The sequence below is a fragment of the Triticum aestivum genome, chromosome 5A, assembly GCF_018294505.1.
Source record: "Triticum aestivum cultivar Chinese Spring chromosome 5A, IWGSC CS RefSeq v2.1, whole genome shotgun sequence".
Lineage (NCBI taxonomy): Eukaryota > Viridiplantae > Streptophyta > Magnoliopsida > Poales > Poaceae > Triticum > Triticum aestivum.
The window spans coordinates 656,038,392-656,053,522 of NC_057806.1; the positions used below are offsets into that span (position 1 = coordinate 656,038,392).

Consider the following 15,131-nt stretch of genomic DNA (forward strand, 5'->3'; position numbering starts at 1 on the left):
ACGATAGTTCGTCAAGTTGGTGTTGTTTTAACCTTCGCAAGGACCGGGCAGCCACACTCGGTTCAACTAAAGTTGGAGAAACTGACACCCGCCAGCCACCTGTGTGCAAAGCACGTCGGTAGAACCAGTCTCGCGTAAGTGTACGCGTAATGTCGGTCCGGGCCGCTTCATCCAACAATACCGCCAAACCAAAGTATGACATGCTAGTAAGCAGTATGACTTATATCGCTCACAACTCACTTGTGTTCTACTCGTGCATATGACATCTACGCATAAAACCTGGCTCTGATACCACTGTTGGGGAACGTAGTAATTTCAAAAAAATTCCTACGCACACGCAGGATCATGGTGATGCATAGCAACGAGAGGGGAGAGTGTTGTCTACATACCCTCATAGACCGTTCGCAGAAGCGTTATATCAACGCGGTTGATGTAGTCGTACATCTTCGCGATCCGACCGATCCAAGTACCGAAAGCACGGCACCTCCGAGTTCTGCACACGTTCGGCTCGGTGACGTCCTCGCCTTCTCGATCCAGCAAGAGGGTCGAAGTAGTAGATGAGTTCCGGCAGCACGACGGCGTGGTGACGATGTTGGTGAAGAACAATCTCCGCAGGGCTTCGCCTAAGCACTACGAAAACTATGACAGAGGATAAACTAGAGGGGACGGGGTTGCCGGCACACGGCTTGGTATTTCTTGATGTGTCTTGGGTGCTAGCCCTACCCCTCTATTTATATGTTGAGCCTTGGGGTTGAAACTTGGAGTAAAATCCTCCACAAAGTCGGTTTCACGCGAAAGGCAAGAGTCCTTCTCGGACTCCACGGCCAGACGCCAGGGTTCCCAGCATCTGGACCCAGACGCCAGGGACCCTGGCGTCTGGCCCCTGGACTCCGCAAAACTTCCTTTTGCGCTTTCCAAAAACCTTGTGGGCTTTCCCCTTTGGCCCAAATAAAGTGTTCTCATACCCAAACATTTCGGGAAACATCCGGAACCCCTTCCAGTGAATTCTGAAACCCTTCCGGAGTCCAAACACTATTATCCCATATATCAATCTTTATCTCTGGACCATTCGGGAGTTCCTCGTCATGTCCGTGATCTTATCCTGAACCCCGAACAACATTCGGTCACCAACATACATAACTCATAGTACTATATCATCAACGAACGTTAAGCGTGCGGACCCTACGGGTTCGAGAACTATGTAGACATGACCGAGACACCTCTCTGGTAGATAACCAATAGCGGGACCTGGATGCCCATATTGGCTCCTACATATTCTACGAAGATCTTTATCAGTCAGACCGCATAACAACATATGTTGTTCCCTTTGTCATCGGTATGTTACTTGCTCAAGATTCGATCCTCGGTATCTCAATACCTAGTTCAATCTCGTTACCGGCAAGTCTCTTTACTTGTTCTGTAATACATCATCCCGCAACTAACTCATTAGTTGCAATGCTTGCAAGGCTTATAGTGATGTGCATTACCGAGTGGGCTCAGAGATACCTCTCCAACAATCGGAGTGACAAATCCTAATCTCGAAATACGCCAACCCAACAAGTACCTTCGGAGACACCTGTAGAGCACCTTTATAATCACCCAGTTACGTTGTGACGTTTGGTGGCACACAAAGTGTTCCTCCGATAAATGGGAGTTGCATAATCTCATAGTCATAGGAACATGTATAAGTCATGAAGAAAGCAATAGCAACAAACTAAACGATCAAGTGCTAAGCTAACAGAATGGGTCAAGTCAATCACATCATTCTCCTAATAATGTGATCCCGTTAATCAAATGACAACTCATGTCTATGGTTAGGAAACTTAACCATCTTTGATCACCGAGCTAGTCAAGTAGAGGCATACTAGTGACACTATGTTTGTCTATGTATTCACACAGGTATTATGTTTCCGGTTAATACAATTCTAGCATGAATAATAAACATTTATCATGATATAAGGAAATAAATAATAACTTTATTATTGCCTCTAGGGCATATTTCCTTCAAAAATTACCATCCTTAGTCCTTGAGATATTTGAAGGCCCCGTTCTTTGAGCTTCCTATGTCTGACGGCATCCCCAAGTACTTCTCGTTTAGTGTTTCGTTGGGGACGTGAAGTGTATCTTTGATCTCCTGTCTGACCGACTCAGGCACCCCCTTACTGAAATAGATTGATGATTTGGAGTAGTTGATACGCTGCCCAGTCGCTTGACGATAAGTGTCCAGTACATGGTGCACCTCAGTTGCTCCCACATTGTTAGCTTTGAAGAACAGCAGGCTGTCATCAGCGAATAGAAGATGGCTTACCGGTGGCGCCGCGCGTAGGAGCTACCTGTAGTCCACCCAAATTGGATGACTCACTTTTAGATTTTAACAGGCACCATAGTCAAGTTCTCTGTGTTGTTTAATGGGAAGAAGCTACAACAATTTATTCCATCAAGAGATATCAGACAAGGGGACCCGATCTCTCCATATTTGTTCTTGTTGGCAGCAGAGGGCCTTTCGTGCCTGTTAAAATATTTTGAGTAACTCTTGAGAGGATGCCTAGGTATGCACGGAACGGGCCTGTTGTTTACCCTCATTTTCCTGGGCCTAATCTATTTCTCTCAACCTCTTAGCCCAATTAATGACAGAAAGTCTAGGTCAGCCAGCGGAGCAGCAGCCCGTTTACGGTGGCCAGGTCACGCTGGGTGATCGAACGAAAAATGGGCAGGTGCGAGGGATGAAACGAACGCCAGATCTGAAGCGTCTATTAGGCTGATCAGATGGTGGAGGATGTCAAATCGTTGTGGGAGGGCGTGGGTAGCTCAGTTTTACTGTTTAGTAATTTGATCAGGATCAAATAAGTCCACGAGAAAGAAGACTAAGCTACCTCTGTAGGTGGACGGTCAGATTTGAGTGGTACTCCATCTCTACCCGAGGGAGTACCAGGGTACTGTAAAAACTGCCTCCTTCCAGGGTTGAGTTTGATGGGGTGCTCTATGGTGTGGCGAGTACATTGATCACGGTGCGCAAGATTGGTTGCGGTGTTTTCTCTAAACATCGGTTGACAAGGTTCTTCAACGACGGAGTGCTGCGGGCAAATATACTCTAGATCAAGCATGATAAACCAACCACATTTCGGTTTATGTCACGCTAGGTTCATGTGTAATTTTAGCCGGTGTGCTGTGACACGCGTGATGGTGGTGCATTGCAGGGCGGTTTTTATGCATTGAAAGCCCGCTGTGCAAGAAGAATGGTCTTAGTGAACCAACTTGTGATTCGATGGTTAGAAGGACAGTGGTACCTCGGCTCACCGGGGTTTAAGCACTAAACTTGACATTGGTGCTTGCATTTTACTAGATTTATTTCAGACTTTCTGACGATGTGCGTTCAGTGAGAGGAGATGTTACCGTCGACTAATAAGGCGTCTGTGACGACTTCGTTAATGTTAAGATGATGTGTCGACTCAGTCTCTCGGAGGTGCTCATATGGGTAGAATGTGTGTGCGTGTGTTCATAGGGATGAGGTCTGTGCTCATGTATGAGTGTCTGCGTGTATACTGTGTTAAAGAAAGGGTCTTATATTACGAGTCACTTGTTATATCGCCAAAGGTGGTCTTATTCCAATTTTATGTGGAGTAGAGAAAGGTGGTCTTGGTTCCATTTCTCTTGGGAGTAAACAAAGGTGGTTAAACTGACAATTTGGTATTGCAACCACACAAAGTGCAGGCTCAAAGACCCTAATCTGGAACTGTGTACACGTATGTGTGTCATACATATTCTATGGAACTGTCAGCTCTAGTAACCCTAATCTGGTGAATTCCCATTCTTATGTGTTTCTGTTTCTTTTACCGACCAATCCCAAAAGTTGGCTCAGAATCTCATACTCCCTCCGTTCCGAATTACTTGTCGTAGGTATGGATGTATCTAGATGTATTTTAGTTCTAAATACATCCATTTTTGCGACAAGTAATTTGAAACGGAGGGAGTATTTTTTAAGAAAAAACACGTGGCCAGGTCGGATTGATCATGTAACTGAATGCAAAGAAATAAAATTTATCTTATTTTTTGCTTTGGATAACTTGAATCTCGCCTTAAAAAAACAGTTAAATTCAATACCTGCATAGATTATAGAAATAAAGTACAAATTAAATTTAGTCATATTTCTTTCAATTTTGCCTCACAAAACCCCGATTTGGCATAAAAATGTAACGAAATTCAAATTCAAGTTCGGCTCTAGAGGACCATGGTTAGAAATGAACACCGCAAGTCAGAGCAATGTTGCTTGCCATTCTTGCAACCAATGTTTTGATAGCAACCTTCTAAATCATTAATTAAGTCAGCCAAATACAGTAAACTGAAGCTTGATACAGTGGTACGAAGTTGCCAGGTGTGAATAAATAGGCGATACACCACAGATAAGACAACTTGGAGCAAATAAAACAGAACACTCATTTCAGCCAATTTGGAGCAAAGAAAACAAATCACCGACGATAATTATGCTCCCTCTCTAAACACTCTTTTGTGTGGCACTGATCTTCTTCTCAACTCTATCAATGCCCCCTTAAGAAAACTCTACCAATGCTAGCATCAATGTTCAAGCTATCTTGGCTTTTGCCCAGTTTTCCTCTAATTAACCAGGCAAATTCTCTTCTTAATAATGAAAATGTGTGCCTTGCCTGTTTCAAAATAGAAGTTAAAGCTATCACCTATTCTTGCACCTCCTCTTTGCTTTACAGTGCTTGACCCGAGCAGAAAACCCATAGGTGCTACAATCCAGCGATTGACCATCAAAAACAAACCCAAGGTGCATCTTCCATGTCTATTCCAAGCGTTAAAGCCAATCCTTTGGTAAGCGCAATGTTGTATTTGCATGTGTCTGCATAAAACCTTCTAATTCGATATCCCTGCTCGCCTGATGGGGTCTTGGAAGTACTGAAGGGATATGAGAAGTGCCTCCTGAAAAATGCTTGTTTACTCTCAGCACAACAAATATCCTGCATAAAGAATAACCTTACAAGCTCTCAAGTGACACATACCTCTGTCCTTATTGTTCTGCTACCTTGGTTGGGGCATGTATTAAAATAAGATGCGAATACATCATTTGCACCTTTGCCCTGTTCGGAGGAATATCTCACTTTAATACTAAGAACAACTGTAGTAAAGACACTAATTGATGACGAATCAGATCACATTATCATCCAACAGAGATAACTTTTTCGTATTTTTATTCAATCATCAAAAAAAATACATCTGTCATACTTCCTCGCTATCATACAAGTGATCAGGTTGCGCAATATGATTGGACTATATAGTGAGACATTCGTGACGACAAAAGTAAATATCAGTTTTTTTTAACATAAAGATTTTATTACTATTAAACACATTTTACAGAAAGTAGCGTGAATGGAGGCACGCTAGACACACAGAGAATGTCCCTTCCTGGACATAGACCAATGTTTGGACATAAGCATCTTATTGTCAAGGTTCTAGACTGGACAAAAGTAAATATCAGATTAAATAGTACAATGCAACCATACATTCAGATTTGGGTCCTCTTCGATGCTTTCTTCCAGACCAGCCAGTCCACCAAACGCAATTAAAAGGTGCCTGTGCAGTGAAGAGCACATTACTAACAGCACATACTCCCGCAATAGAGACTTCATAGATGTAAAGTGGAAACCACGTGAGTACAACCAGGGTTTCAGATCATGGGAACCAGAAGAGAAAAAATCGGAACCTGGTAAGTTCATGCTAACTAGGCTACAACCAGTTCGGGGTTTGAAGCTTCTGAGTTTTGATTGTTTCAGAATTAACATATCACAGAAAGGTAAATACATAGGAGCTCTCGGGTGCATATAAAACCTGGGTGCCCATTCTACTTCCGTGGTTTCATTAAGATATGGCATACATGGTATCCGTGGCGAAGAAAATACAGTCCGACCTACGATCCATCCAAACAGTTTTATCTATACATAGGAATTTTTTGACTTTTTTACTGAGACTACCACGGATGTCATTTCTTCACGAAACTTCACAAGGGAGTAGATTGGGCACCCAGGTTTGATATCCCAAAATTCTAGATTCTTTATATTTTCCTGGGTTTTTTTTAATTTAATATTCATATAGGGGGTGGAGCACCCGAGTGCTCCAAATCCTCATCCATCACAGAAACAATTATTTATATACCTGTGCAGTTTAGGAGTGCTTAGATAGTGAACAAGACCCTCTCTAAAAAATCGAAGAGGATGACGTGGTTTGGTTTACAGGCCAGTAACCGCCAGTTTAACAAAGCCTGGATACAAACCAGGAATCAATATAAAAGGGTTTTACTAACACGTATTAGTTCATTATTCCAAGTGAATGTTCATCAATCATCATTGCCTTGGACAAAATGTTTTGTCTGCTTATGAACTGATCAAGCCAAAAAATAATAATGTTTGTTGTTGCTGTGCTAAAAAGAATCCAGCCATTGTGAGGTGATTACAAATGGGAGTTATGACTTCAGGTACAAAAGAGGTGCAACATGTTCAGCAAACTGGCGTTTTTGAGCAACTTCTTCCAGATTATCCAATTAAAACAAAACAAAAAATGAAATTGTGCACCATTTTATTTGTTGAACTGTTATAGTTTATGTCTGCTCCAGTTATACCTCAAAATTCTAATGAATTGGCAAATAATAAGTTCATAAATCCTAACACCATATCATCTAGGAAGAAGAAATTTACACATTCAGGTAACCAAATCTGTTTTTTTTTTAATTCTCAAGAAGGTGGTCCACATACCTGAATGAAGGTAAGATTAGCTCAGATGAAATAATGGTTTCACCATGCTCAGAAGTGCCAATGATATGATCATATCCTTCCTAGAAGTGGTGAAAATAGTAAGTGCTGGCAAAATAAATTCTGCATTTGCATTATAACAGCCTTACAGGCAGTACCTTGTATGGTGAATCATTGATAACACCACTTAAATTTGAAGCATAGCGGACTTTATAGCCCCAATATGATCCCATTTCTTCGCTGGGTGAGGACGGAGGAACGACTTTCCTTATACAAGCTAGACGTACATACAAAAGTTACAATCAAATGGAAAAAACGACACAAGTACAGTTCAATTTACTCAAAACAGAACTAGATGAGAACAAAGAGATGTACACCACAGGTAGACCACAGTTATAATAAAATGGAGTCTAGATTAAATATATTTGGCCACTGAAAACTGAAATGGCTGTGGCTCTCCAATATATATGTAAATTGGAATGTGACTGGCCCAAGTGGGTGCAATAAGAACATGTGGTGAGCTGAAAATTAATGTATGGAAAATTTGTACAAAGTGTGAACCAATACTAATGGTACTTAAACACGATATCTATATTACATAAAAGATTCCTCAATTCTACAAGTATTACCAAAATTTTACACAGAACATCAACATAACCATGTGTATTGCCTGGAGTAATGAAACGGCCATTTACCTGGTGTAAGGTCTCTGTTGGTTCCCATGGCTACAGTTACCCTTTTTCCTTGTTCTAGGATTTGCTCAACCAGAACGTTCTGCAGAATTGTGATAACTAGAATTAATTTCAAATCCATTAGATCAAGATGGTCAGATATTTGTCTAGAGGCAATTTAGGTGTAGAACTGTGGATGGGACGGTATGCATTCTGGCATTTTGTCTAATATGTTAATAATCAATCAAGGGTCGTCCAAAGGAAGACATGCAGACATTTTGTTTAGTACATGAAGCAACAGAATCACATGTTCTATCATGGGTCTGCCATGGGCCACGAAGAGAGGGGGATAATCCATATGGGGTAAATCCGTACATGGTGTCCCTTTTACAAGGAAGACTTGATTTGACACCAAACAACATAATCCAAACTTTTCTAATGACCCATATCATTATCTTTGTATTTAAGCTTATAACTGGCCTAACCAAATTGATATCCTTACTAACTAAATAACCTGTTATACTTATCTCCTTGATCATGGGACTACTCCTAGCTTGGTGCTGCCCTGTGTTATTGGGCATTGTCCATTGACCCACCCATGACATCTTCATTTTCCAACATTTCATAGAAAAAACAATTTTATAGGAACACTCTAATTTAAAAACAGTCAAACACAATAAATTGTGTGTAAACAGTCAGAACACAGTAAATTATCAAAGAACAATTTTGGGTTCTCACTCTAAAGTTGGGTTGGTTACGACTCTGGAACCCCTACTGCGATAGACTCCCAATAGAATTGGTGGCTAAGGAGAGCAGACTTGAGCGCAAAAGGAGGATATTGGCTCCATGGTTGCCCTCACTGTTTGGTCCACGGCAGGAGCATAGCAGCAGGGTGTTCCAGGGGGTGAGCAAGGACTTCTGGTCTGTGGCAAATGATATTAAGACGGAGGTGGAGCGACGGCAGCAGGTTTTCAATTACAGGTTGCACGAACTGCCATGAGAAGTAGCTACTGTGTAACTGCGTGCGTGTTGCATGTGTTGTGCATTGTATAATATTTGATCCCAGCCCAAGTCTTGAGTATCTAATTACTTCTACTTTTAATGAAAGAGTTGGAAACGCTTGTTTGCAGGTTATCTAAAAACAATAATTAATCAAAGTAAAACAACATTGCCCATAGTGGTGGTGCAGTAGCTTCTTCTATAGCTTGAGGACAAGTTGACGGCTGTTATAAACGTATAATTTGTCTTAAACATAACACAGTTCCTAGAGATGATGGTTTAGAATTGAACAAGTGTTCTTATAATCTCAACCCCTAAAATAATAAATCAAACCAAATAGATAATACCACATTGTAGGTAAGCGCAATAGATCCATTTTATATTAGTTTCAACAGCCACAATACGTAATATTGGATTCGTCACTGCTTCTATCAATTATTGTTACATGTTTGGCCGTTTGTAAATGCAACTTAATTCAGAAACATTAATAATTACACAAAGAATAATGACTCCTGAGAAAAAAAAACTAAATGTGCTTGCTTGTAATGAAATAGGCTTGCCACACTCGCAGACCGGTTGCTTGTTGGCATGAAGCATTACTCAGGGATGGGCATAACTTTATGAATGTTAGATATATTGTTTCCGTCAAATAACTTGTACAGAGTGGGGTATTTAATAGTTTGCTACAATGGTACAAATCGGTTAACTCTCTACATGAATACATCAAGCATAAATCATAATTTAAATTTCAACAAAAGCGTTTTCTCAAACATGTGCAGGAGAACAAAATGAGCATATAAGAGTACCATACACACCTGACTTAACCCAACATCAACAAGTGTACCCTTTGAACGATCCCCGCCCAATGTTACACCTGTCGAAGTTCAGTATACTGTAAGCATCATGTCAAATCATACATGTGGAACATAAGGTGTGATAGAACATCATTCGATATGATATAGCTGATCCTTAACAAAAGTTAGAGATATATAACAGAAGCAGCATTTGCTGAAGCAAATAATTCTACATACATAACCATGTTACCGAGTACCATCGACAGCTCAAGCAGCCCTTAAGAAATACCAGAACAAAAGCCAAACAAAGTATTCCCTCAATGACATGACTGATAGAGTTCAAAATACAATAAGTAACAATCGAACACTGGAATGAAGCTATCCAAGTTATGAAAAAAAGGATAAGTGCAAGACTTACATGGCTGCACCCTAATTTATGAAATGCTTAGTTGTGGTCAATTGGCCATATATATCGCAGGAGCCACGACAAATTGCCAAATTCATGTTTTACTACCAAAATGCTCTCTGAATAAACTGAAACTCCATTTCATGTTGTGACCACACACCACAGCAACCGAAATCGAGACCAATGGCAGCACAAGAGAGAGAGAAAGAGATGTCACCTTCACGAAATTCAGACCACTCATGCTTGCGCACATGGTGCGGCGCGTCCAGAGGCGGAAGCAACCCCTGCATACCAGAAGCGGCACAGCGAAATGAGCAACCTCTAGAAATCCCCACTTATCAGGTAACCACCACCACCGTAAGAAATTCTCACCACATATTTAAAGTTCTTGTGCATTGGGAAGAGACGGCGGCGCAGGTACTGCGGCGTCTCCAGATACTCCAGTATGCGAACGAGGAACCGCGCACCGCTCTCCTCTTCGTCTTCGGCACCGCCGCCGCCGTTCTCCGCAGGTGGGCTGCTGTCGAAGACAACGATCTCGTCGATGCGGAATACGGCCGCCGCGCGGGCTATCTGACCGGCCAGCTGAAACAGGAGAGGCGCGCTCCTATAAGCATCCCTAGTGTAAGAAATGCAAGGTACAATGAAGGTGATAGGGGACGGGGTTACTGACGAGGGTGGCGAGCTCGAGGGACTGGGCGTTGTCGATGACGGAACCGGCGACGGCGATGCTCACCGTCGGCTTCCCCTTCGAATCCGCCTCCTCCTCCTCCTTCGCGTGCTTCTTCTTCTTCTTCTTGTGGACGGCTTCCTCGTCGGCCGTCGCGGGCTCGCCGCCGAGGTGCTCCGCGGTGTCTTTGCGCTTGTTTTTCTTCTCCTTCTTGTCCTTGTGCCGGGACTTCTTGGCGGCTGCTGCCTCCGCGCATGCCGGATTCATGGCGGTGGGGGTGGCAACGGCGGCGGCGGCGGTCGGCCGGGATGGATTTGTGGGGTTTGGGTCTTTTTTTTAATGGGAACTGGCTGGGCAAAGGGTTTGGGGAGCGTGGCTTCCTCTCCCGTGCGTGTCGGCCCAAGACCAGACCACCGGGCCCGAGCCGGCGGCGGGCGGCCTATGGGAACTGTTTTCCCTTTTTACATGTGATGACCAGCGAACCGAAATCTCTACTCTTTTTTTTTTTTGACAGCATAACCGAAATCTCTAGTTAACGTGTGCTCCTTCAGAGCCTCACAACGATCAGCGCCACTTACGCGTTCTCAGCCGTCTGCCACGTGTCGCGCTTCAGGCGCTTTCTTCGGATTTTTTCGGCTTTTTAAACGATTTTTTTCCGGGTTTTTTCGACGTTTCGATTTTTCATCGGTCTTCCTTAGCTTTTGAATAAAAAAATCACGAAAAAACGTGTTTTCTTTTTTTCCTTTCGCGAGAGTCACGGTTTTGCTTTCACGAAAGGCATGGTTTTGTTTTTGCGAGAGTCACGGCCGTGCCTCTTAGAAACGGAAAAAACGTGTTTTCTGTTTTTTTCCTTTGGCGAGAGTCACGGTTTTGCTTCCGCGAGAGGCACCATTGTGCTTCCGTGAGCTGTGCCTCTCAGAAACGAAAAAAATGCGTTTTTTTTCTTTCATGAGAGTCATGGTTTTGCTTCCGCGGGGGGCACGGTTGTGCTTTCGCGAGAGCCACGGCCGTGCCTCTCGGAAACGGAAAGAAAAAACGTGTTTTCTATTTTTTTTCCTTTCACGAGAATCACCGTTTTGCTTCTGTGAGAGGCACAGTTGTGCTTTCGGGAGAGTCACGGCCTTGTCTCTCGGAAACGAAAAGAAAAAACGTATTTTTTGTTTTTTTTTCTTTCACGAGGGTCACATTTTGCTGGTATGATTGTGCTTTCGTGAGAAGCATGGCCGTGCCTCCTCGAAAACAAAAAAAACATGTTTTCTCTTTTTTTCACGAGAGTCGCGGATTTACTTCCGCGAGAGGCATAGTTATTGAGCCTATTGTGTTTGGTTGCCTCTACATGATGGCTTCGGGTGGGTCTTGTACTCTTCTTTTATGAATGAATGACATGTGGTTTACTTAAAAGAAGTCCTGGAGGGTCATGATGGATGAAGTTGATATACTAAAACAAGGTTTGATAAAGGGAATATGAACCTTGGAACCGACGAAAGCATGAAATCATAAATGAATTCCTTGGAAGGGGAGGATTTCTTGGCATGGAGTCATGAAAAAAGGTTGACGGTATCATACAATTAATGGGGGTGGCTGACCGAGGGGAGCCCGACAGAAGGCCTGCCAGAGGGCCCGCAAGGCCCAACGATGAAGGGAGGCCCGACGAAGAGGATAAGCACCATGCGACCAACTTAACCCCCAAGCCGGTGGCGGCGGCAACCCTAGATTGCATTTATCCCTCTGTAAAACCCTACACCGCATCTCTCCACAACCTAGGGAGCTCTCATTTCCATCTACTCCCGTAGAAACAACTCTTGGTAGCAATCTCGTTATTATAATCATTATAACCCCTCACACAAGGTATACCTCCACCATGAATAACAAACATGAGCAGGATGTGGGGTATTACTCTTCGAAGGCCTGAACTTGGGTAAATTCCCAGTGCGACCTCCGCTCTGAGACTTTTGGCTACGCCAGGACCCCTACTGAGGGATCTGATGGTTTTCTACACCGCCAAAGGTGTTTTTTCGATTTGAATGTCAGATGATTTTGGCCACCAAGCAAGATCATGACGTGTGACTATATAGCAATGTATCATGCTCAGAACTAAAGAAAGAGGCGCAACAAAGCACCTAAATGGGAGAATTTTGTCCCTGCAAAAATTCAAGTGTTTCTTTGGAGGCTGGCCCGACACTCCCTTCCAACTTATGGTGGCATACAAGATAGGAGCATGCACAATACCTTCTCCATATGTGGCTCTACTAACTCACAGAGGCATGCACTCACTCACCAAAGGCTACATCAAGCTCTTGAGCTCTACCTTGACTTCACGACGCCCGTTCAGGTTCAGCCCTCACTAGCAATGATTCCTCGATAAAGGGCGCTTTTATTTACTTGAAAAGTAGCATCGAGCGGATACAAAGCATAAAGAGAAACACCCGCATAGTTAAGATGCACACAACCATCAAACGAACAGTCTGACAAAGAATATAAAAACGACAAAGTGGCAACAGTAAAGACCTATGAGACCGAAACTATGCCTATGTCGACGAAGAAGGTGGACCGATTCGGAGATTATGCAACCACCCATGTTGCGTAAAAACCTCTATGGCCACCCGCTCCAACTGCATACACACACTGACTGCACAACATCTCAATGTGTGTGGGCACTCGGCGATCCTGCTATTACGGAACACATGTAAGGACTAGTGAACCATCAACAAGGAACTGGTGGTTTACGATGGTCTACTTGTTATCGAGCCATATAAAGATTTGTGTTGACGCTGATGTAAGAAGAATGGTGACTATGGTGTTGTTGTAGAGGTGGCGAGGGATGAAAGAGGGACATGCATTGGCTCATTAGCAATAGTGTACCCGATATGTCTGACCGTAAGTTTTGGAATCGATAGGCTATCATGTAGCCCTATATATCTTTAGTTGGAAACCTGAACCTCTTCAACATTCACATAGCAAGCGCCTGCAAATTATGACCTTCATGATGTAACTACCCGTCGCTTGTGCTTCTTTCGCCGCCCACGACTGTCGACATTTCAGTCGCCAGCTGGACTGTGTAATAAAGGGCATTAATTCTAAAAATAATAAGGAACCCTCCGTCAACGAATTTACTCAAACCATGTCTATGATAAAAGTGGGGACTAAGAAGTAAGGAGGATGGTCATGGCATGCCTCCGCAATACTCTCTACATAACTAAATCGAGAAACCTCGTGCGCAACTACATTAGTTTCTCGGACACGATGAAGTATCATCATTTACCGAGCATACTCATCATTATTGGCAATCATCCGTTACCATCGTCCAAGAGACATGGTGCTCTGATGAATTCAAAATGGGTTGCACATGAAGTCTCACTCGGTCACAATAGACAAGACCCCCTAAATCTTCCTCAAGTTGTAGCCCATGAGCAGTACACAAGCTTCCAAGGTGAACTTCTTGAATAGGCATCAAACTGTTATGAAAGCCATGTGTTGAACCGCAGAGTGTCGCTCTCATCAATCCAAACCTAAGTCCTCATGGAAGATTGCGTCCATGTTAAACTTTATACAAAGTTAACACCGGTCTAACCCACCTCTATTGCCTCGTTGGAGCCTTCACCTTCCGCACCATGGTATTAGTGACAAGTCCTCTACGCGCGCACGCGGGGGAGGGGGGCATTTTACTCATCGTGGGGAACCTTCCACAACTCCCACCCAAGTGAACTAGTAGGTCAGCATGACTAGTTCTATATCGTTCCCTCTAGGTAGAACCATTCCTCCTAGAAGATTGTAGCAAAGGAGCTCCTCAATAATCGTTGTACCTAATCTCTCCCAAGGTACCACGGAATCCACATATTCCCTCAGATGAGAAATTCCCAAATCTCTCTTGCTTCGATCACAGACATGTGACATAAAGTCCTCTAGGTTCAAGACCAGTTATGCATAAATGGGCATAAAATTGAAATCTTTATATGACTATCCATGAGAGTGCACTAGCAAGGGACTATTCCATGTAAAACCCTCAATTACAAAAATGCATTTTGGAATGAACACATCCCGCTCATAGTTTATTCCAAGCCGGGTGTGTTGCCATTCTCCCTTCTCCTTCATTCAATTGAGCTCGAATTCTATATTTCAACCTACACGTAGCATGATACACCCATTTCACAATAAATATTTTTTGGAGAATCCTCGCAACATCCACCTGTATTTTTTTTGCAGCGATATGCCCTCAAAATAACGACTACCTAGGCCCTCATCAAGGGGTGAGGACGTTCTTCAGAAATTCCCATCTTGGGATATCTCCTCTCGACATGTTTTGCAACTATTGGTAGGTGAGAATTGTACTGAGATTATACATTGGATGTGTCATTTTATTCTCACTCTTTTGTCCGACACTTATGTGAATTTGATTGAGATTTATTCCATTTGTTTGGTTAGTGATAATTGACCAGGGCTTAGCCAGTGATCATGACCAGTTATGATGAAGGGTTAAGATGTAATCACTAAAAAGTTCCCTCATGATCCCTACCCTCCACTATTAATATATTAATAGAGTGGTGTGCCTAATCTCTTGTTAACCCCCATGTCCTCTAATCATACGATGGATTTAAAGTCATGTACCCATGTCTCGTCCCCAATTCCAATTACCCCTAACCAAATACACTGTATGGTTCACAATCCCAATTCGGGTAAGTTTGTAACGAGACTCCTAATGCATCACATGCATCTTTAGGGCATGATCCCAAATATGTTTATGTTCCAATTTTTTTCGAAAACAGTCAACAAAGGTCTTCAAGGAAGACAATGTGGGATGACACTCTCCCGACTCATCTCCTTCTCCTC

At 43.0% G+C, this 15,131-nt stretch overlaps 1 protein-coding gene across 1 annotated transcript; it reads right to left on the reverse strand.

Moving 5' to 3' along the window:
* Positions 1-4,288: 4,288 nt before the first annotated feature.
* Positions 4,289-10,676, reverse strand: LOC123105694 (putative methyltransferase C9orf114). The gene is made up of 10 exons (XM_044527812.1): positions 10,308-10,676; positions 10,007-10,219; positions 9,852-9,918; positions 9,250-9,308; positions 7,460-7,538; positions 6,923-7,041; positions 6,768-6,847; positions 5,523-5,592; positions 5,022-5,099; positions 4,289-4,941 (listed from the first exon to the last, which is right to left on the reverse strand). The coding sequence occupies exons 1-10, from the start codon at positions 10,569-10,571 to the stop codon at positions 4,876-4,878; spliced, it is 1,095 nt and encodes a 364-aa protein (XP_044383747.1). The 5' UTR covers positions 10,572-10,676; the 3' UTR covers positions 4,289-4,875.
* Between the last annotated feature and the right edge of the window lie 4,455 nt (positions 10,677-15,131).